Below are 23,038 nucleotides of genomic sequence, written 5' to 3'. Positions count from 1 at the left end.
AGTCCATTGAACTGATGCTGTAGCTGTGCCAGAGCTGTCTGAGCGTTCTGCGGCTCGGAGAACTCAACTATAGCGTACACACCCTACACAGAACAACAACTCTTACATTAACATCTCAAATTAAAGGATTAGTTCGCTTCAGAATTAAAATTCGGATAATTTACTCATCCACTTGTCATCCAAGATGTTTAGGTCTTTCTATCTTCAGTCGAAAAGAAATTAAGTTTTTTGAGGAAAACATTCCAGGATTTTTCTCCATATAGTGGACTTCAACAGCTACCAATGGGTTGAAGGTACAAATTACAGTTTCAGTGCAGCTTCAAAGGACTCTACACAATCCCAGACGAGGAATAAGGGTCTTATCTAGTGAAACGATCGGTCATTTTCAAAAAAAATTATATACTTTTTGTATCAGATGAGATCAGGCAAAAATTCCACTCACAAAACTGTAATAATTAGTCTCCTCAATTCCCAAATGATTAAAAAATTGTAATTAAAAGTAAAAGTGATGTGACGGTCGTAAACATGCCTCCGTCCCAACTTTTTCAGAGTGTGTTGCGAGCATCAAAATCAAAATCTGTTTGTTGGTCAGTGAAAACATTGGAAATCTTTTCTTTGTACTTTTGTCAGTTAAATAAAGGATTAAGAGAATTAACAAATCACAGCATTTTACTGCATTTTACAAATGTCCCAACTTTTCTGGAAATGTGGTTGTAAATTGGGAATGAATTGCCAGGATGCGTAACGTAAGCAAGACGTAAGCAAGACAAAGACCAGATGATAATCACAAGAGAATTATACCACAGGGTAAAGACAGTGTGTATATTAACCTTGTCCTTGTCCATGATCACATCTGACACAGGCCCAAACTGTGCGAAATACTCCTTCAGATCGGTCTGAGAGGTGTCTGGTTTAAAGCCGCTCACAAACACGCTGTTTTCCTCCTGAGCTTTACGCTGAGCTCGGAGCCGCTGGAGATGCTGGTGCTTCTTCCCTTTGACATGATCTTCCAGGCTCGGCCCTGCACAAAAAACACTTCAGTTAAATGTGAAAGCAACATGGATGTGAATCCAAACCATCAAATGATTGTGAAGATTTTCTTCATTCACATTTTCTTATATATTATTAATTTATGACTTTTTCTCTTTTATTAATTCTATCTTTGAATTGAATATTCACACATTTACACTTAACCTTCTTCATATTGGAGTATTTAGTTATTTCCTTTATTCCACTTGTTTTATATACCTCTTGTATTTACAAGAAATAGAGTTCGTAATACGTATTATGGTATTTAAAATAACTGCTTTACTGTCTTTATTCTGAAGGTTTCAAAACCACACCACGTCTTTCTATTTTTGTGGCTGTATCATTTTGACATGATACTTTGGTGCGTATAATGTTCCTCTATGACTACCATATTCATAATCACAGTACTGACAAAACTCAAAGATGCTGCAAGAAATACCGTAGTATTACCATAGAATATGTTAAAACGTACGTTTGGCTAACAGTGCCCTAAATATAGTGGCAACTCCTGCACCTACATCAAGTTTTGTATAATTATTGTATTATAACAAGTTTGCAACGTCTAGAAACGTGTCTCAATCGTGTTAGCGCTACTGTTTTTAGTTTATGACCGCTTACTGTTGGGTATATTAACATTGCAGAGGCCGCAGTGAAACCCTCTTTGCGTTGTCTGGATGTCTTTATCGAGCTCCATTGAGAGGCTGTGCTGGTAATCTCGAAGAAAAGCGTTCGAGTTCCTACATAAAACAACTCAAATCTCCCTCCATGATGTTCCGCTGCGTCCGTCCCCGCAATTCTTCCAACAGAAACGCTGAGCGGGACATTTCAGTTCCGCCCTTCAGGAGGAGGGCTGCCAGATAATTCCTGCTATTTCTTGTAACTTTAAAGTTGAAGTTATTCCTTTTGAATTAATGCATATTCATTTAGTATATATAATTAAACGTGCAATGAAAATACTGAACACAAATAGAATTTCAAATTAAAGTGTGCTACATTGTATTCTGTTGTGTTGTATGACTTCATTACAGTAATGATCATTTAGGAAATAAATACAGGTTTTACATTTTTAATCCAAACGGAAAAGATTTATATATCAATATTTCCGATATTTAGCTGTGCTGTCAAAAGCGAAGTACACTCATTTTATTTGACAAATTTAATAAATATTGGCTCTACAAAATATGGGAGATTTACTAAAAATGACTCGCAAAACAGGGTTTGATATCAAAATTTTCAGAGGCAGCCCTTCATAATCCTTTGTTACTTCCCAATCTTTACCAGTGGTGAGCTGGGTGAGGGAAACAATAGTTTCAAGGGTCAAAGGTTACCTCTTTCAGAAATGCAACATCTAAGGTGAAAGAGCTCACTTTTCAGCACAAAGCTGCCAGTTTAAATTTAGCTAAAGAACAGATTAATGAATATTGGGGGCACAATCTTTTGTCAGATGAGACTAGGATAAATTTGTTTTGCTCAAATGTGATCCAGGACAATCACTGTAAAAGTGTTGGGAAGATGACATTTATAGATGGCACCATGAATGCATGTGGATATCCCAACATACTGGCTGACACGATGGGTGTGTCTCAATCAGCTCCCTGGTTCAGTAGTCAGGGCACTGATCAGGGAATCAGCCACATTTATTTACATGATATACTGATTCACGACCTAGGGAGCCGATTAAGACGCAGGGATTGACACTCAGTCTCCAGAAGCTTGGAATAAGTGGAATGTTCCAACAACATGATACAATAAGTGACATTTTATTGATATTGTGCTCACTTTTGTTTTATACTGTATGCAGCACAGCCCTGGAAATGTAAAATATGAAAAATATACTTTTAATTCATGTTCTTCGGTTGTGTTCGCTTTATGTCATTTTTAATACATAGGATATTCCAGTTTTCAAAACATTCCATGTTTTATTTTTTTTATGCCTGATTAGTTTTTATTTAGTGACTAGCCTCAACTTCTCGTCTTGAAAATAAACTATATTTTGCATTTTTAATTAAATTTTGTATAAAAATGTCTTAACCTTCACAAATATGTTAAAAATCACAGTTGGTATTACCTCTGGTCCACATGGAACAGTAAGATCAAGCTAAATGCATTGTATTGTGGCATATGGTATCCAACTAACACGCTGCAGCAGTAATTTCCGAGGAGAAATCAAAATGATTCACCATACAATTACACTCTAGAGAATGTACAACAAATGTGAAATTTCTCAAGGACAATTACATTTGATTTTGGTTTGATATATAGTGACTAACAAAGTACTAACATAACATCTGATCTAAATCCTATATAAACCAGACAATTTTTCCAGTCAAATGTTTTATTTAGACAGAGGAAGTCTAACTAAAAATGGCATTTGAAAATGGTACGGTACTCTAAGAACTCATGCAAGCCGTATAAAACTAGCACAATAAACATCACGTTTTGAGATACAACTTTCCAAAACATATTTATTTATTAGTAAACAAACATGTAAATACAGGATAAATACACAAAGTATGATTCTGTCTCCAAAGACAATGCATTTACTCCAACATTACTCCATGGTGCCAGAATCAAACAACATCAGTGAAAAAAAAAATCTAACAGTAAAATTATTTACAAATCAGAACTATTAGACATTACAAGCTGTTTGCTTTCTTTATGAAGTTTTCCACTAGATCCGTCAGCTGTTTCATGTCAGCCTCGTCCTCACGGATGACTTCCTTCATCTTATCAAACCTTTTGAGCTGCTCGTTGCAGTGTTTCTAAAGAGACAAAAAAAAACAAAAAAAAAAAAAAACACATTTTTTTTTTTTTTGGCTTACAGGAAGAAATCTACACGAACCTGGTAGATTGAAGTACAGACATAAAGAATGGTATAGTAGTGTATGAAAGGAATAGTACAGGTTGTGAATTAAACAATTTTAATCCATGACATGGCAGCAAAGAATCTTCCAATAAAATCAAGTAATGCACAGCAGTCATAGATTATCCTGCTTATACCATGACCACTTGCCAGCACTGACAAGTTAAAGCTGTCATTAGTGTTTACAACACAAAATTTGACTGGAAAAGCACCAAAATGGTATTTTGGCTATAGGTCATTTGCTTTAGCAATCTGCCAGATTTAAATCAGAGATAAAGTAGTGCTGCAAGATTGGAAAATGAAGCGTTGACAAATTTCTGTGTGTGTGCTAATGTATCTGTGTACAAGTGCTTTAAGGAAGACAACATAAATAAAGGATTAGTTTACTTCAGAATTAAAATTTCCTGATAATTTACTCACCCCCATGTCATCCAAGATGTTTATGTTTTTCTTCAGTCAAAAAGAAATTAAGGTTTTTGAGGAAAACATTCCAGGATTTTTCTTCATATAGTGGACTTCAACGGCTACCAACGGGTTGAAGGCCCAAATTGCAGTTTCAGTGCAGCTTCAAAGGGCTCTACATGATCCCAGACGAGGAATAAGGGTCTTGTCTAGTCAAACGATTGGTCATTTTGTAAAAAAAATAAATAAATAAAATTTTTATACTTTTTTAGCCACAAATGCTCATCTGGCACTGCTCTGTGATGTGGCGCGCGTTACGTAATCACGTTGGAAAGGTCACGCGTGGCGTAGGTGTAAATTATTGCAGCAGGGCGAAAAGCTCCATCTCATTTTCTCTTCCAACTTCAAAATCGTCCAACATCGTTGTTTTACCTTTTTTTTGGTAAAGGGCGTTTGACTTAGTCTTTGCACGTTCCCAGTAAACACTTGCTCGGTACCTCCACCTATGCCACATGTGACCACGTAATGCGTGCCACATCACAGAGCAGTGCAAGATGAGCATTTGTGGCTAAAAAAAGTATAAAATTTTTATTTATATATATATTTATATATATATATATATATATATATATATATATATATATATATATTTTTTTTTTTTTTTTTATAAGAAAATTACATTGTTTCACTATTCCTCGGCTGGGATTATGTAGAGAGCTTCGAAGCTGCACTGAAACTGCACTTTGGACCTTCAACCCGTTGAACCCTGTTGAAGTCCACTATATGAAGAAAAATCTTGGAATGTTTTCCTCAAAAACCTTAATTTCTTTTTGACTGAAGAAATAAAGACATTAACATCTTGGATGACATGGGGGTGAGTAAATTATCACGAAATTTGAATTCTGCAGTGAACTAATCCTTTAAGGGTTGTTCACACCCAAGGATGTTAACTATAAGAATAGGGAAGTCCAAAGAACAACTGTAACGATCATTGGAATCACTTTTAGAATTATTTTTTCCAGCTGATGAATGATAAAATCATCAACAGCCAATCAGAATCCACCTGACTTTACAGAGCTTGAGCATTTAAAGCAGCAGAACTGCAGCATTGCCCTTCTAATAAACAGATAATTGTGCGTTGATGTGGATGCTAATATAGTTATTCTTAGTGTGAACGGAACTTTAACGAACACCTTCCAGCCAATCAGAATAGAGTATTCAGACAAACCATGGTATAATTCAAATCTAGAAGAAATGTATCTGGATTTCCTTTTAAGTTTCAAAATGTTCCACCTCATGAAGCACATATCAAATCAAGATGTGACTGGTAATTGTAGGAAAAATCATGACATACTTCAACTGCACACAAGTGGTTTACTGCAGAAGTGAAGACATCAGTAAGATTCTTGCACACCATGCGGTTCTCCTCATTAGTCTCCTGCACGACCACGTGATACCTGACGGAGAAGTTTAGAGCACATGTAAAGTGAGATGAACAGGTGACATATATTGAAAAGAATGAAGTGGAAAACAGATGCTCACTGTTGTTGGGCAGCTTTAAGTTCCTCCTCAGCTTCCTCGCATCCCTGCGTCACGTTCTTTTCCAAGCGCTTCTTGTGGGTTTCAGCAGAGTCCACCTCAGCTGCCCACTTCTCCTCCTCTTGCGCCATTTCCTAAACACACCATGACTAGTTCAATAACATGCACTTTAAAGGTGCCCTTGAATGAAAAATTGAATTTATCTTGGCATAGTTAAATAACAAGAGTTCAGTACATGGAAATGACATACAGTGAGATTCAAACTCCATTGTTTCCTCCTTCTTATATAAATCTCATTTGTTTAAAAGACCTCCGAAGAACAGGCGAATCTCAACATAACACCGACTGTTACGTAACAGTCGGGGTGTACGCCCCCAATATTTGCATATGCCAGCCCATGTTCCCAACATTATGAAAGGCATTAGACAAGGGCAGCCAGTAACGTCTGGATATGCACTGGTGAATCAACAGACTAGGTAAGCAAGCAAGAACAATAGCGAAAAATGGCAGATGGAGCAATAATAACTGACATGATCCATGATATTTTTAGTGATATTTGTAAATTGTCTTTCTAAATGTTTCGTTAGCATGTTGCTAATGTACTGTTAAATGTGGTTAAAGTTACCATCGTTTCTTACTGTATTCACGGAGACAAGAGCCGTCGCTATTTTCATTTTTAAACACTTGCAGTCTGTATAATGCATAAACACAACTTCATTCTTTATAAATCTCTCCAACAGTGTAGCATTAGCCCATTAGCCACGGAGCACAGCCTCAAATTCATTCAGAATCAAATGTAAACAATATAACAGTATACAATACTCACATAATCCGACGCATGCATGCTGCATGCATGCCGAACACTTTGTAAAGATCCATTTGAGGGTTATATTAGCTGTGTAAACTTTGTTTATGCACTGTTCAAGGCAAGCGCGAGCTCCGTGGGCGTGGAGCATGAGAATTAAAGGGCCAGTAGCCCTGAATCGGCTCATTTATAATGATGCCCCAAAATAGGCAGTTAAAAAAATGAATTAAAAAAAAATCTATGGGGTATTTTGAGCTGAAACTTCACAGACACATTCAGGGGACACCTTAGACTTACATTACATCTTTTTAAAAAAAGTTCTAGGGCACCTTTAAAATGTGTCACTTCTGAAAATCAATTAAAAAGCCCATGAAATCAATTAACATACTGTATATTAGACTATATTTAGCGGGTTTAAAATCAGAAATCCCCATACTGATGCATTTTACCTGCATGTCATGCTCCAGCTGTTGGTCGACTCTGCGAATCTGTTCCTTTAGCTGCTTGATGTCATTCTCTTTATCAAAGATGTTGGACTTCACCTAACAAACAGAAGGAGTGGTACATACATGAATGACCTCGCTTCAGGCATTGTAAGCACATGCTTTATTCCAAAACCTAGTAAGCTGTCTCACTGTCTAACTTCTATATAGGCAGTTGCCTTTTAAAGGCCAGGGTATACGTCGATTTCCGCATTCTGCTCCATCTCGCGCACGAGCCTATCAAATTATACTCCTTTGGCCTCGAGCGTGGAAAGACGTGTTTGGTGTGCGCACTATGTAGTGGATTTTGTTTCAAGTGCTCAAGTCACTCGCACATACGCTGCTGTGCGCGCGGTCTAAAAAATTGGGCTCTACACGGACGGGGTGTGCAGATGACCACGGACCCCCCAATGACAAAAAGTACATCATGCGGACGGTGCGTGGACAGCCAAAGTATACTTTGGGCTTAAGGCACGATAAATGAAACAGAAACTCATAAATCTGCTTTACATTGGCAGCAACTGCAACAGAGGTATCTGCAGAGTTTTTAAATCAAATTTAAACCTCCACAAATAAAATTAATACTGTATGTTCATATAGAACAAACCCATGCAATCATTAATCTCAGATTCAGGCTGGGGCTCACATTCAACTCCAAGTTTAAAACACTCAAGACAGGTTTTGTACAATATAAACAGTATATATTGCAATTGGTTTATGTACTAATATATCAATCAATACATATGAAGTCAGTCGATACAGGATTTTGCTGATATAATAATGTGTTTACGCAAAGGCAATAAAAAGATTTTTGTGCAGATATAAGTAAAATGTATTAATAAATTAAATTAATATATTGAATGTGTCAAGTTAATGCTCTTGGTCTTGTTCTTAGAGAGAAGCTACTAGCATTTACGTTGAATTAAATGTCAGATTTTTTATTACTACCAGTTTCTCATTCAAAAAGATCAGAGAGATAAAATATGAATTCTTACGACCATCTGCAACATTTTACAAATGTAAACACCATAAAGTAACCATTGTCATAATCCATCAAGAGTAGATCATTAACAATACTCTAAGCAAAAATAATAATAAATTAAAGCTGCAAGCAGCAATGAAAGGGCCCTCGCACCCGGGCTCACCACCACCCGTTGGCCTCAGGAAAACAGCAAACAGTGGGCGACATGCATGTGAGCGAGTAAATACAGGAGAATTATGGCAAAAATCATGTAAAAGTGCCACTCTTCCTGTTGCCAACAGGTGGCGCTATAGCTAACTGAATATTGTCATATAGATGTCTTTAGGCCAGGACTCTTATCACTCATGTGAAGTTTGGGGCAGATCAGACATAGTATGCCTGAGTTACAACAGCTTTCTCTTTCATGGCGAAACATCAGACTTTGTCAGTCCGCCACGGACACGCCCTTCAACGAAAACTCAAGATCTTTGATATTTAACATCTCAAAGGCCTTAAGATTAGACTGGCCATATAAGATGTTGATCTGATTAAAGCTCTAGGAGGAGTTTGTTAAAGTACAACATGTGGAAATGGCAAAAACTGCCAAAATTTTGTAGAGAAATTTCAAAATATCTCACTTCCTGTTGGGTTTACAAACTTTGCACCCAGGGGCTTTTTTGTAGGTATTGGGCTGTTAAATCGGTCTACCGAATTTCATAACTGTACGTGAAACGTAGCATGAAGGGCGCTTAATTGAAATTTTGTAGGTGGCGCTATCGAGCCATTTTGCCACACCTAATTCTGAAACCCATATCAGATGTAAATTTTCACCACTTCTGACGCGTGTGCAAAGTTTCATGAGATTTTGAGAACGTTTAGGCCCTCAAAAATGCAATTCATTTTGGAGAAGAAGAATAATTGGCTGAGCAATTACAATAAGGTCCTCACACCATCGGTGCTCGGGCCCTAAATACATACAAGCAATCACAAATATTTGGTAAAATAATGTTACAATGCAAGTCTTAATTGTACTAAAATAGGCTCTATATTCTTTATGCAAGATAAAATTTCATAACTTTTATCTGTTGATTTGGGAGTAAAATATAAACTGGGCATTTCTTGACAGATTTTGTGAGATAATTACAATCACATGAGTAATGTGATATATTTACCAAGATGGAAAGGTGTTCTTATGCAAGGCATAAAGAGCAAATGAAAAAAAAAGGGTAGAATAAAAGCCTCGTACCTGTTCAACAGTCTCTTCCAAACTCAGCTTCACATTAGTAAGTCTGCTGCATTCATCCTCCACGTCAACCATCATATTCTTCAGAGGGTTCTACCAGAGTTAAGACAAGACCAAAAAAAAAAAAAAAAAAAGTGTAAGTGTAAGAAAAATCTTTAAATAAAAAATAAAAGAAAAAAAAGAAGCCTCTGATGATGGCACCTGTATCTGTGTCTTGTACTGCATGATGGTAGTGGCACTATAATCTGTTCTGATTTCAAAGTCATGACCGCAGGCGTTCTCTGCTGACTGCGGGATGAGCTTCAGCTTACGGCCCAGTTTATTATACTCAGCAACCTTCAACTCCGCCTGCAACAAAAAGTGAAAACTTTCAATCAGTACATACATAAATATGTGTTAATATGGAAGCTAGTTAAGCATGAAGCAACTGATAAATTCATATGATGAATCAAACTGATGGACTGATGGATATATAATATTGCACAGAACACAAACCAATCTCTAATTTGATTGGCTGGCTTCACTTAGTTAAGCATTCCATCACATAATGAGCCAGGCAGATACAATACACATTTGAGGAAGCACTGGATTTACAAGGTTAGTGACATCAAACCTTTGAAAGACATTCATACTATCTGATACTATAAGAAATTCTGCTTTATTTTCTTGAGTCAGAGTTTGGAGTAATGTCAGTGAAATAATTAGTACACTACTTTTGAACAGACAAATATTTTTCCAGTTTATTAATGGGGTATCATCATTTACAGATAAAAATTAACTGTGGTTGGTCACTTTAAATGTCAGTCACATTTAGGGGTGTAACAATACATCGATCTAATGTCTAACGATCCGATGCATCGATGCAATGCGTAACAAATCGATACCTGTGGGCTAATTATAGAGGCACCTTTGTTTTAACACTCTCCACATTTTCACACAATATCAGTCTATGCATTATCGCCAACGCGTGCATTCTCATTTAAACTACCTTTCAGAACTTGTGAAAGACACTTGGGACAGTTGATGGAACTGTCACTGAAAGAATATGGTCAATAAACTGCCACATAGGAGCGTCGCGCGCTGTTACTCTGTGTTGCTTCAAGCGCATCATTCTGCACACGGGATGCGCGCAAGTGCTTTGTGCCGCTCTGTATTAGAGCCTTTATAATAAATTTGCACAATGAAAGAATATTAATAGCCTGTCTTGATTTGTAATATATACCTATAATATGTTGTTGCTTCATTAAAAAACTGCGCTATACATTTAAAAGAAATGTCTTTTAATTATGTGTGTGTGTGTGTGTGTGTGTGTGTATTATTTATTTATCAGTTTTTTGACGTTACACATTTTAGCACAGAACTAAAATACTTTCTTGACTGTTGTCATGTCATAAGCTGCCATTAGATTACTGTGTGAATTTTTTATTTGTAGATGTCCCAATCAGGGTTCAGGATGTGAAATTTTGAAATAAATGTTTGTTATATATTTTGGTTGCAGTTGTGAGTTAATAAAAATTTAACTGGTTGTGTAAAATAGGCTCAAAATATTGAAATATTGATCGAATCGAATCGTATCACAGAACTTTCTGAGGTATCAGAAAATATCGAATCGCTGGCTATGAGAATCGATATTGTATAGAATCGTGATGAACTGTCCGATTTACACCCCTAGTCACATGGCCTCTTCCTCTTTAAAAGGAAGGTTGTTGGTCAAAATAGAATTCAAAGTGGACAAGAGTATGTAATACATTTGATGAGGAACTATTAACATTTAAAATGCCTGTATGTAGTATGCATGTGTGTGGTACAAATACAATCCAGACATACGACATTCACCATGTTGGCACTGTCATGTGACCTACAGTGTCAGGCTCATCACTTTCCTGTCATTTACGAATCCTCTTCTGTCCTGTGGCCTGACGTAGTATGACATCCACAGATTTTCATATAATATATAGTAGGTATAGGGATTCAGGAGGCATATTCAGAAGTTTTGACAGTCTTGCCTACTTCCCTTCTATATTCAGGTAAAAAGTATATGAAAAAAGTAGTATGTCCGAATTCATAGTATTTATAAAGTTTTTATAAATTTCTTCCTGCAAGATTTCAAAGAGCGCATCTGATGGACACTTTACCATCTCATGAGGCCACAGGAGAGGAGTTGTGAATGGCAGTAAAGTGACAAATGACACTGTAAGGCCACATGTCCACCAAAGCATTTTTAGCCAGCGTAAAATGCTAGACGCTCTGCTGAAAACACATATCTGTGTTTTTGCGATTGAGAACGTTTTGGCATCGCAGTTTTTTTTTTTTTCAGATGAGACGCACTGTTGCTATGATACAGAATATCTGTGGCACTGTTTCTTGGAACTGATTCCACAGATAATTTGTTTCAGACTAAAAATGTCAACACAATGTAGAGTACTTGCTATGTATGTTTGGAGACCAGCAATATTAATTTCTCATCCATTTTGTTCTGTCTCTGATTGTTGATGTCCTTGTACAGCAAGAATATTGTGAAAGTTGATCAGTGCTGTATTTGTCCCGAGCAGTAAAAAATGCAGAGCGCTCGGCATTTGAGTGTGAAAAAGACGCTCAGCACCTCGTGTTTAAAAAACGTGGCGCTTCCATTGAAAACAACTGGAAAAGTGTGCTAGCTGCTGGAAAATCCGCTTTGGTGGACACACAACCTAAGTCACATTACAATGGCAGATGTAGTTTGTCCGAATTTCATTCATACTACACACATTAGAACATACTATTTTTACGGTCACAGAGTACTTCTTCAAATGTAGTACCTATTCAGACAGTATGCGATTTTTGGATGCAGCTTTTCAGGTCCGTTCACACAGAATGCATTTTTTCAGTCCAATGCACTACTTTTCGATTGTTTTTCTATGTAAAGATGTTTGACCGCTGTGCTTGCATCTTTTACAATGTCTCATGCATGACAAAGCATTCTAAAAACGTGGCACTCCAGTTCAAAGAAGTTCAGCTTTTATAAAACACATCTCTAGACCTTATGGTTTTACTCGCTCCACTGACCTGCGTCTTGCCTTTTTAACCGCAAAAAACGTGTTCTGTGTGAACTGGACCTTGGTCTGTGAAACAACTCTTAATAGACAGGCTGGGATGTTTGATTGTGGGTAAAATCCTGACCTTCTCTTTGGTTTTGGACAGATTGACCTCCTCATTCCAAACCAGCTGCTCAGCCTCCTCTAGACTCTGGTTTAGGCTGTGAACGGTCTGCTGCAGTTCATTCCTCTCTCGGTTAATACGCTCAATATCAGCTGGAGTGAACTTCTGATGCTCCAGGATGTGCTGCAGCCTCGTCCTCTCCTGCTTCAGACCCTCTAACTGCATCTCTGCACAAAGAACAGGGACATTTACCAATTGAATTCATGTAGAGTGTACAAAGTACAATGAGATTCTTATCGCAGTGCTAAGACAACATACGATGTGTGAAGTGAACAAGGCATGTGTGGCTGCATCTTGTAATCTCTCTTACCAGCAGCCTCGAGTTCCTCAGCCAGTCCAGCAGCTTTATTCTCCAGTCCAGTTTTATGGGCCTCCAGAGTACAACGATAGTTCTGCAGCTTCTGCAGATCAGCCTGTAATCTGAGCTTCTCTGTCCTCTTCCCTGCTAAACGATCCTGTCAATACACGCATACACAAAGCCCCAAAATTGATGAGAACTCTTTTATTTGTATATTTAAGACCTTAATGTCTAGTGTCACATCTACCCTAGTTTTCACAATCCATCTTTTTTTCTGTAATATCAGGAGTCACACATTTTTGGCATTTCATGAGAAAAATGTGTGAAAAGCTGTAAATCAAGTCAAAGGGTGGCAACTTTGTAGAAGCTCAAATACTTTATATATACATTTATGTTATTTCACAGTTTGACTGACTTGACTATTATTTTATGCTATTATTCTAAAATTAGTAGATTCTAGTAAGTAGTAATTCTCATCTGAATTAACCTGATAACTGACAAGTGAAGGAAACACATGCACAGACTCACAGTTTGACTCTCCCTTTCAAGTCTCTCCACGTGCTCCATCAGCATCGCATGTTTTTCTTGCTGGGTGTGTAAAAGTGCCTCATCCACATTGTACAGCTTCTCTGAGAGAATTCAGAAAATTTAGTGACCATAAATATTTTTTTATCAGCCATGAAACCGTATTTTGCATTAGTTTTATTAAAAATATTCAAATAAAATAGATTTTTGTCATTGAAAGACATTTTTCATTTTTCTTATTATTATTTTCATTTTGGTGGCTTAATGTGAGGGATATCCCACATAAACACGGGGTGGCATCAGCAAGGGTTCGACTCTATTAAACGTATTATGTAGTAGTGAATTGTACATTTTGTTGCGGCTGTAATGGTCATCCAAAAGTTTTTAACGGGTTTTCAAAAAGAAATAATGCAATGGATTTTTGATTGGATGTTGCGATGTGGCTGTTGCGCTCAAAAGCGGAAGCAGGTGAACACAAGCTTACAGATGGAGGTTAAGAGGGTAAATGATTGGAGAATTCATGCATACATCACCAGAGGCCCAGGTATGACATTGATTAAACATTACAATGCGAAACCTCTCCCCCAAAAAACAGAAGGTCATATAGAATTTGCCTCCATCAGAATCTTCTCCATTACATCTGCCCACATCCAAATACATCTAATGTACACTTTTCATCATAACACTGTGGTGTAACTTACTTAGTTTATTAAGATAGTCGTCTTCCTCATCCTCAAACGTATCCGCTCCCTGCATGAACTTGTTGTAGGTGTCAGAGCAGTATTCCATAAAGAGCTACAGAGATAACACAACACACATATACACATTTGGCAAATATGTGATGTCTACTCTACAATGCGGTAGAGTGAAATATACAAAATGGCTCCTAACTGCTGAAACTGTCAAAGCAGACGTTTTGTCTGATACGGTACCTTGTTGTACTCGGTCCCTTCCTCTAGATCACACAGCTCATCTGAGAAGTCAGAGAACAGCAGGCCCTGCTCTCTCAGACCACTGAAGAGCTGCGGGGACAAAATCTACATGTCAGGCAAAGCTGCAATAATGTGTCCTTCTACTTTTTAACATGCATGAAAGTCTGTGATAAGGAAAGCTAGATTTTCACATTTTCAAATGAAAATGGTCCTTGCCTGTGCAAAACTCAATGCCACAATGTTTTTAAAAGAAATTAACACTTTTATTCAGCAAGGACACATTAAGGGCGCGTTCACACAGAACGTGTCTAAAAACGCGAGACGCAGCGCTCAGTAATGGTTTTGAAAATTTGTTTTTGGTTTTGAATTCTTTTAACTTGACACGTCGTCTTAAAAACACAGCGCTCATGTGCGAGGCACTGTAACAGTCATACGCATCCTTCTAGCGTGTTTACACAGAAAAACAATGGAAAAGTAGCGCATTGGAATAGAAAAACGCATTCTGTGTGAACGGCCCCTAAGGGTGCGTTTACACTTGTAGTTCAGTTCTCTTGGTTCTTTAGTCCTGGTTCGCTTAGTGTTCACACTGTCATTTTTAAGACCGAACTTAAAAAAAACAAAACAAAACAAAAAACAACGTATTTTGCAACAGAACTTACACACCTTGTTTGGTGCACACCAGGGGCCTGTACCATGAAGCCAGATAGCTGGCTAGCCAGGTAAGTCTCAGATTAGTTTGCGCCAATCCTGGGTTTTAGGTACCATGAAAGTGACTTGGCTTTTAGCAGTGTTCATCACCATAGTAACTTACGCTCCACGGCTAACCTGTTCCGGGGCAGGATATGTTCTGGTTCAGAGATCTCAAACCGAATTTGGGCCAATCAGATGTGAGCAAAGTGACACAGACACATCAAGTCACTCCCCCAGTTTCACTTCCTCCAAATTAAAGGTCACTATAGTAAAAATTAACAATGAAATTGTCTGTCTTTAATGATAATTACTTAGAATGATTGTATGATTTATATATGATTTATACAATAGCCTAATTAAATATTATATATTATTATTAATCCATTACACAAGCGATTTTAGTTTAACAGTTATTATTAATTACTTAGTTTCAATGAATATTAATATATACAGATCATATGCAATATAAATAAGCTGTAAATAAACTTTAAATATGACTACATGTGACCTTACGTGTCTCTATCACCATATATTATCAACTAAATAAACTAACTTCACAAGTTTCACTTGCACTGATAGAGCAAGATAATTTATTTTATTTTCTTCAGCGTAAATGAGTTTAAATTCTTAATATTCTTCAATCTCTTAATCTTCAGCAAAAGAGTTTTAAATCGCGCTGGCTCTCTCGCGAGAAGTGAATCATTGTTTCTCTCTGTTGCAAGGCATGTGATTGGCTGAAAAATGTGCAAAAATGTGCACGCGCTCCACAAACTCAGGATCAAAGCCTGAGTTGACAGAGAAAGTTGATGATCAACATCATGGTACCAACAAAGCCGGATTTTGAGTGGTTTGATTTTGTCAACTCGAAACTAATCCTATACCCCCTGAGTTTGTTCAACTACCATCATGGTACAGGCCCCAGGGTTCAGATGGCTGCGTTCACACTTATTCAAATGAACCGCACTAACAGAGCAATCGCACCAGAGTTCGCTTTAAATTGATCAAGAGTGACAGCAAACTTTACATGTTACAATAGGTTTCTAATAACGCTGTTTCTTTTTTTTGTTTTTTTAAATCTATTCATCATATAATCCTGAAAATAATTTATCACAGATTCCATAAAAATATTAAGCAGCGCAACTGTTTTCAACATTGACAATAATAAATGTTTCTTGAGCAGTAAATCAGCATATTAGAATGATTTCTGAAGGATAATGTGACACTCAAGAATGGACTAATGGCTAAAAATTCAGCTTTGCCATCAAATGATTTAATTACATTTAATTCAAATAGAAAGTAATCCTTTAAAATTGTAATAATATTTCACAATATTACTGTTGCTGTACTTTTTGATCAAAGAAATGCAGCCTTAATGGTGAACATAAGAGACTACTTTTAAAAAAAAACAATAAAAACAATCTTGACTTTTGAATGGTAGCGTACATATATTTATGAAATGTTTGCTTTGTTATGAGCAATAGTCAAAGTAACACTAGCCATAACTGATTAAGAGGTCTCCCTTATATCATAGCTCAAAATGGAAACCAGTAATAGTTTATATCTCTATAGTACAGATTATATCTCACATAAACGTGTTAAAGGTCTGGAGAAAAGTCACCTTGACTGTGTCGATGAGCCAGATAAGAGCTCCGAGAGCCTGAGGCCATGTGTGAGGAGCACCAATGGAGTACATGGAACTTTTTGAGAGCGCAAACGGGTATCTGAAACGAAACGATAATCATCTCTTTGTGATTAGGGCAAAATACAGGGTGGTTAACACAGAGCAAAGTGTTTTTGACATCAGATTACATTTGAAGTGTTTCATACATGGCGTAGTAATAAAGTAATATTGTCATCCTTTGTTTTTTAGATATTGTGATTACCCCAGATCTTTGAGCATTCTTGGGATCTCCTCCTCCACTTTGGCGGTGGGCATCTGAAAGGATGGTTCCAGCAAAGCGTAGATGAATTCGTATATCTTTAAAAACTCTTTTGTGGATGGAGACTGGAGAGCCTTCACTGAGACGCTGCCTGGAAAGCCTCGCTCCCCCAGGAACTAGAAATAATGGGAAAATAAATGAATTGTAAACAGACTTTTGGCCCAATTACTTTCTGACTTTTTAAGTTGCTTATAATTGCAAGAGAAAGCTTTTTAAAAATCATTTTGTAACTGATGAAATATATTTAAAGGGTTGAAATTTTGACTTTATTCAACAAATTCATCTCTCCCCTGTCATTCTCATATGCTATTTATGTCCAGCGTTTCTGTGTTCTACGTCAGAATGCCGGATCAGTATTGGTTGGCTCCTGCATCAGCATCACACACATATCGTGCATGTCGTGCTGCTCACGTGAACAGCTTCGGCCAATAATGAACCAGAGTATGGACGTAAACACAGAAGCACTACAAAGTAAACAGCGCAGGAGAATGACAGGGGAGAGATGAATTTGTTGAATAAAGTCGTTATTTTTGTTTTGTTTTTGCGCACGAAAAGTATTCTCATCGCTTCATAACATTAAGGTTGAAGCACTGCAGTCATGCTGAGTTTTTAGTATTTTTCTTGACTTTGAAAGTGGTAATTCCTTTGTTTTCTATGGAGAATAAAAAAAACTCTCGGTTTTCATCAAAAATATCTTAAATTGTGTTGCGAAGATGAACGAAGGTTTTACAGATGTGGAACGACATGAGGGTGAGTAATTACTGACAGAATTTCATGTTTGGGTGAACTAACCCTTTAAAGCTGACCAGAACTAGAAAAATCTATGTTCACTATAGAAAACCCATGGATGGTGAAAACATCCATGAATCTTCTAATGAAATGTTGTTTTCCACAAGGAATCTGACACATGGAGGCTTGCCCACAGCTTACAATATCTCTATTAGAACCTATAAATTATGGTTAAAGAAATATTTCAGGATTTGCTCAATTGAAGCTCTTGTGGCCTAAAGTTGCTTACCACAAAAAATAATTTCACCAAGTTCTTTCAACAATTTCACTGCTCCAAAAGCATAGCCACAAGACATAAACAATATGTGTTAAAATGATTTTAGTGTGGACAAATATGCTAAAAGTAAATTTATTTTAAATTTTATAGCTTAAAACAGTCACAATTACAAGAAAAACAGAAGTTCCAACCGAAGAAATGCTTTCATAAAATTTCAAGATTCAGATTTTTACTTTTACATTTTCAAAAAAACATTTTTTGTCCAATTCACGTAACCTTTTTTTTAAATAGAGGGATGAGTCTAAATTATTTTTTGTGCTTATTAACATTATGGCTTAAAGAGTTCACCCAAAAATCTAAATTCTGTCATCATTTACTGCCCCCCTCAAGTTGTTCTAAACCTGTATGAGTTTCTTTGTTCTGTTGAACACAAAAGAAGATATCTTTAAAGGTGCCATAGAACATCTTTTTAAAAGATGTAATATAAGTCTAAGGTGTCCCCTGAATGTGTCTGTGAAGTTTCAGCAGTTTAACTGCCTATTTTGGGGCATCATTAAATATGCGCCAATTCAAGCTGCGCGGCCCCTTTAAATTCTCATGCTCCCCGCCCCCGGAGCTTGCGCTTGCCTTAACCAGCATAAACAAAGTTCACACAGCTAATATAACCCTCAAAATGGATCTTTACAAAGTGTTCGTCATGCAGCATGTCTAATCACGTAAGTATGGTATTTATTTGGATGTTTACATTTGATTCTGAATGAGTTTGATGGTGCTCCGTGGCTAAAGCTAACATTACACACTGTTGGAGAGATTTATAAAGAATGAGCTACGCAATATCGCGTTCATTATCGAAGGCGATTCATCTGCGATAATGAACGCGATATTGCGTAGCTTATCAGTGAACTACGGCTCTGTCTATTAAATGCCGCTCCATTTGAAAGCAGGTGATGGTGATTTAGCGGTAATCAGGGAACCGGCTTTACTGACGAAATGCGCGTGAGAATCGCATGCGATATATCGCCCAGCCCTAGTTGTGTTTATGAACAGACTGCAAGTGTTTAAAAAATGAAAATAACGACAGTCTTGTCTCCGTGAATACAGTAAGAAATGATGGTAACTTTAACCACGTTTAACAGTACATTAGCAACATGCTAACGAAACATTTAGAAAGGCAATCTACAAATATCACTAAAAATATCATATCATCATGGATCATGTCAGTTATTATTGCTCCATCTGCCATTTTTCGCTATTGTCCTTGCTTGCTTACCTAGTCTGATGATTCAGCTGTACACAGATTCAGACATCCTGCCCTTGTCTAATGCCTTGAACATGAGCTGGTATATGCAAATATTGGGGTCATACATATTAATGATCCCGACTGTTACTTAACAGTCGAAGTTATGTTGAGATTTGCCTGTTCTTCGGAGGTCTTTTAAATATATGAGATTTATATAAGAAGGAGGAAACAACGGTGTTTGAGACTCACTGTATGTAATTTCCATGTACTGAACTCTTGTTATTTAACTATGCCAAGGTAAATTCAATTTTTAATTCTAGGGCACCTTTAAGAACGTTGGTAACCAGACAGTTGCTGGTCTCCATTGATTTCCATAGTATAAAAAGAAATTACAGCAAATGTCTGATTACCAACATTCTTCAAAATATTTTCTTTTGTGTTCAACAGAACAAAGAAACTCATACAGGTTTTGAACAACTTGAGCGTGAGTAAATGATGACAGAATTATTATTTTTTGTGTGAACTATCCCTTCAACTTTTCATCAACGCTTACTATTCCTTTCACGTAGAGATGACATCAAAACTAATCATACTTCACAAAGCTGTTTGATACACTGTTGGACAAAAGCTTTGTCATGTAGCGGTCTGGGGTCCTTCATCTTCTCAGGGCCCCCATATGCCCCAAACATGCTGTTCCTCTGGCCACCTGCCCCGATGCCTCTGTGGAGAAAGGTGAGGACACTGTTATACATTGTTGTACTATAGTATATGATTAATTAAAACTGGGGTTTAATAAATCTTTGTATGGCATGATCAAGGATTACAATACACAATCACAAGTTACAAAATTATAATTTACAACAACATTTGCTTATCACCACTGATTCACTGCCAGACTCACTTTCCAAAAAAGCTTGTTCGTCTCTCAGATGTGGTAGACTGAGGTTTAGGTATGTTCAGCTTGCCAAAGACATTGTCCTTGCTGTAATGAAATTCAAGTTAACATATCATATCATATATATTGAAGTAACTCATGTAACTGGCCAATAAAACCACTTAAAAGTGTACTCAGATACATCTGCAGTAATATAATATAAAAGAAGAGACAGATGGGTTGTACTTTTGAGGGGTGGCATTGATCAGACTCATCCTGCTGTCTGTCACACGCATGGGCATCTCAGAATATCTGCTGCTGGGTCGCCGACTCATCTTGACCTTTATAAACACACCCTTCACATGTAGGACAGATAAAAGATGCAGTTATTACCATAGTAAAAGTAGAGATCAAGTCCAGCATAAAACAGCTTGGATTAGATTAATGTTTTCAGGCACTGTTTTAATGACTGTAAATACTACTAATAAAGAATGCGTTGGTGTAGTAGGTGTGTAATGTAAATAAACCAGAGGTATTGTACTGTAGTATGAATGCGTAAAAACAAAGTACGCAGATTTATTCAGTACTTTGAATCGTACAACTATGCAACGCTTTAGTTAAATATTATCAATATGAACGTGTCGCTTGTTTTGACGTGAAGAACATACGCTTTAAAAACACCGAAACACATGAACCAAAAGTATTGAGAAATAAACTATTTCTTACGAAACTGCACTACATTAAATGGCGCTAACTGAATAACGAATAAAATACATATGTTAGTAACGTAATAAATGAGAATTATGCACAGAACAATACCTCCGATATAAACTTCAGCTGGAGGACGATTCTCAGTTAATAAGCACTATACTCCAGATATGTATATCAGCATACCAGATATATTAGGTATACTCGAAAAAATATATTTATACTTCACTATGCTCAAGTATATTCTTCCGTCGATACTTCGGTTGAATTTCAAAAATTTCCGCGAATGCTGTTCAACGGATCACTCTGATGACGTCAACGTCTCTGTTTGAGCTGCTGTGCGCCGTACTGCCACCTGCTGGTGTGGCGGAGAATGCGCTGCGCATTAAAGGGATAGTTTAACCAAAAATGAAAATTCTGTTATCATTTACTCACCCTCAAGGTGTTCTAAACCTGTATGGATTTCTTTTTTTCTGCTGAACACAAACGAAGTTATTTTGAAGAATGTCAGTAACCAAACAGTTGATGGATCCCATTGACTTCCATAGTACTTCCCCCCACACTATCTATCAACTGTTTATTCTTCAAAATATCTTCTTTTGTTCAGCAGAAGAAATAAATTCATAATGGTTTGGAACAACTTGAGTTTGAGTAGATGACAGAATTTTCCATTTTTTGGGTGAACTATCCCTTTAAGGCAGGGGTCTTTAAACTCAGTCCTGGAGGGCCACTGTCCTGCTTTAAGTTCTGTAAAATGATTTATTAATTAATAATATATTACTAATTTTACACTACAGTACCTCACTACTGAATTATTAAATAACTCAATGATAATAATGATTAAATTAAACAATAAAAACATCAGTAGCTACATGCCTTTGGGACCTTCTGTGTCTTTAACTTTCCACTTTAATAAAAAATTTGTTACCATACAAATCTAAATGAATTACTGTGTCCACAAACCACCATTAACAAATAGCCCTAAAACTTTTAATATTCAACATAAATGCACAAGTCACTATTATCAAATGATAAAAATTATATTAAGTGGTCTGATAAAAAAAACTCATATTTATTTAGATGAAAACTCAAGATTAATAAAAGCAGAGCCAAACAGTAAATAAGTTGTGATGAAATTTATTCACCACAATTCTATAGTTCACCCAAAAATGAAAATTTGATGTTTATCTGCTTACCCCCAGGGCATCCAAGATGTAGGTGACTTTTTCTTCAGTAGAACACAAATGATGATTTTTAACTCCAACCATTGCAGTCAGTCAGTCGCATAATGCACGTCAATGGGAACACAATCTATAAGAGTCAAGAAAACATGCACAGACCAATCCAAATTAAACCCCGCGGCTTGTGACGACACATTGATGTCCTAAGACATGAAACGATCGGTTTGTGCAAGAAACCGAACAGTATTTATATAATTTTTTTTTACCTCTAATACACCACTATGTCCAACTGCCTTGCGCACGGCATCCGGTGCGTGAGGTGTGTACGCACTCTGGCGTAGTTTAAACCAAGGTAAAAAAATGATATACTGTTCGGTTTCTCGCACAAACCGTGTCTTAGGACATCAGTGTGTCGTCATGAGCCGCAGGGTTTCATTTGGATTTATCTGTGCGTGTTTTTTTGACTCTTATAGATGGAGTTCCCATTGCCATGCATTATACGACTGACAGACGGCAACGGTTGGAGTTAAAAATCATCATTTGTGTTCTACTGAAGAATCAAAGTCACCTACATCTTGGATGCCCTTGGGGTAAGCAGATAAACATCAGATTTTCATTTTTGGGTGAACTATCCCTTTAACAGAATGTACAGAATATTTCACTAATTTTTTTCTTCCTCTATTCTTTTCCATAGACGTCTTTGAGTTTTTATAGGTGTCAATATGGACCTCATTTAAGCTAGTGGTGCTGCCCTGCTGTCCAGAGAAGAATGAAGTTAAAGTGTCAGATTTTCAAACTGCTTGGGCCACCTCAGAAATGACACTTTACATTTCCTGTATCAATCTGGACATTAACCATGATAACACCAAGTATATGGCGTACCATGTAAAAACACAATTAGCTAATTATCTAACTGTATTTCTATCGAAGGACCATGTTATTAACATTTTATACAATCATCAAACCATCATAATATACTTGTTGTAAAAGTAGTACATTGGATATACACCATTGACCTTTTTTTTTTTGGTTGCACTGAAGGCTGTTCTCTGGCACACCTACATTAACATACAATGAATAGATGAATAGACAAAACATCTGCAGGCGGAACTGATTTTTTAA

At 36.9% G+C, this 23,038-nt stretch overlaps 2 protein-coding genes across 4 annotated transcripts in view; both read right to left on the bottom strand.

Annotated features, from left to right (window-relative positions):
- Window positions 1–1,881, bottom strand: part of tut1 (terminal uridylyl transferase 1, U6 snRNA-specific) — a 10,530-nt gene extending 8,649 nt beyond the window's left edge. Inside the window, 3 exon segments of the mRNA XM_048170791.1 lie at window positions 1–83; window positions 831–1,021; window positions 1,648–1,881. The exon segment at window positions 1–83 is cut by the window's left edge and continues 7 nt beyond it. Of these exon segments, the coding sequence (XP_048026748.1) occupies window positions 1–83; window positions 831–1,021; window positions 1,648–1,723 (350 nt within the window). The 5' untranslated portion in view covers window positions 1,724–1,881.
- Window positions 1,882–3,480: 1,599 nt separating this feature from the next.
- Window positions 3,481–21,108, bottom strand: ndc80 (NDC80 kinetochore complex component). Of its 3 annotated transcripts, none has more exons than XM_048171223.1 (17): window positions 20,960–21,108; window positions 20,274–20,383; window positions 20,055–20,135; window positions 19,747–19,873; window positions 16,851–17,023; window positions 16,586–16,688; window positions 14,278–14,367; window positions 14,047–14,140; window positions 13,349–13,449; window positions 12,833–12,977; window positions 12,484–12,689; window positions 9,526–9,672; window positions 9,328–9,417; window positions 7,088–7,180; window positions 5,837–5,967; window positions 5,649–5,751; window positions 3,481–3,791 (listed from the first exon to the last, which is right to left on the bottom strand). In XM_048171223.1, exons 2-17 carry the CDS (start codon window positions 20,360–20,362, stop codon window positions 3,666–3,668), a joined length of 1,899 nt encoding a protein of 632 aa, XP_048027180.1. In that variant the 5' UTR covers window positions 20,363–20,383; window positions 20,960–21,108; the 3' UTR covers window positions 3,481–3,665. The 3 variants fall into 3 exon arrangements, with proteins under 3 accessions (XP_048027180.1, XP_048027182.1, XP_048027179.1); XM_048171225.1 differs by having other exon boundaries at window positions 20,965–21,088; XM_048171222.1 differs by having other exon boundaries at window positions 20,847–21,064.
- Between the last annotated feature and the right edge of the window lie 1,930 nt (window positions 21,109–23,038).

The sequence above is a fragment of the Megalobrama amblycephala genome, linkage group LG20 (assembly GCF_018812025.1).
Source record: "Megalobrama amblycephala isolate DHTTF-2021 linkage group LG20, ASM1881202v1, whole genome shotgun sequence".
In the NCBI taxonomy this organism is placed as follows: Eukaryota; Metazoa; Chordata; class Actinopteri; order Cypriniformes; family Xenocyprididae; genus Megalobrama; species Megalobrama amblycephala.
Note: the sequence above shows the minus strand (reverse complement) of the source record. Positions and strands in the feature narration are given on the sequence as shown.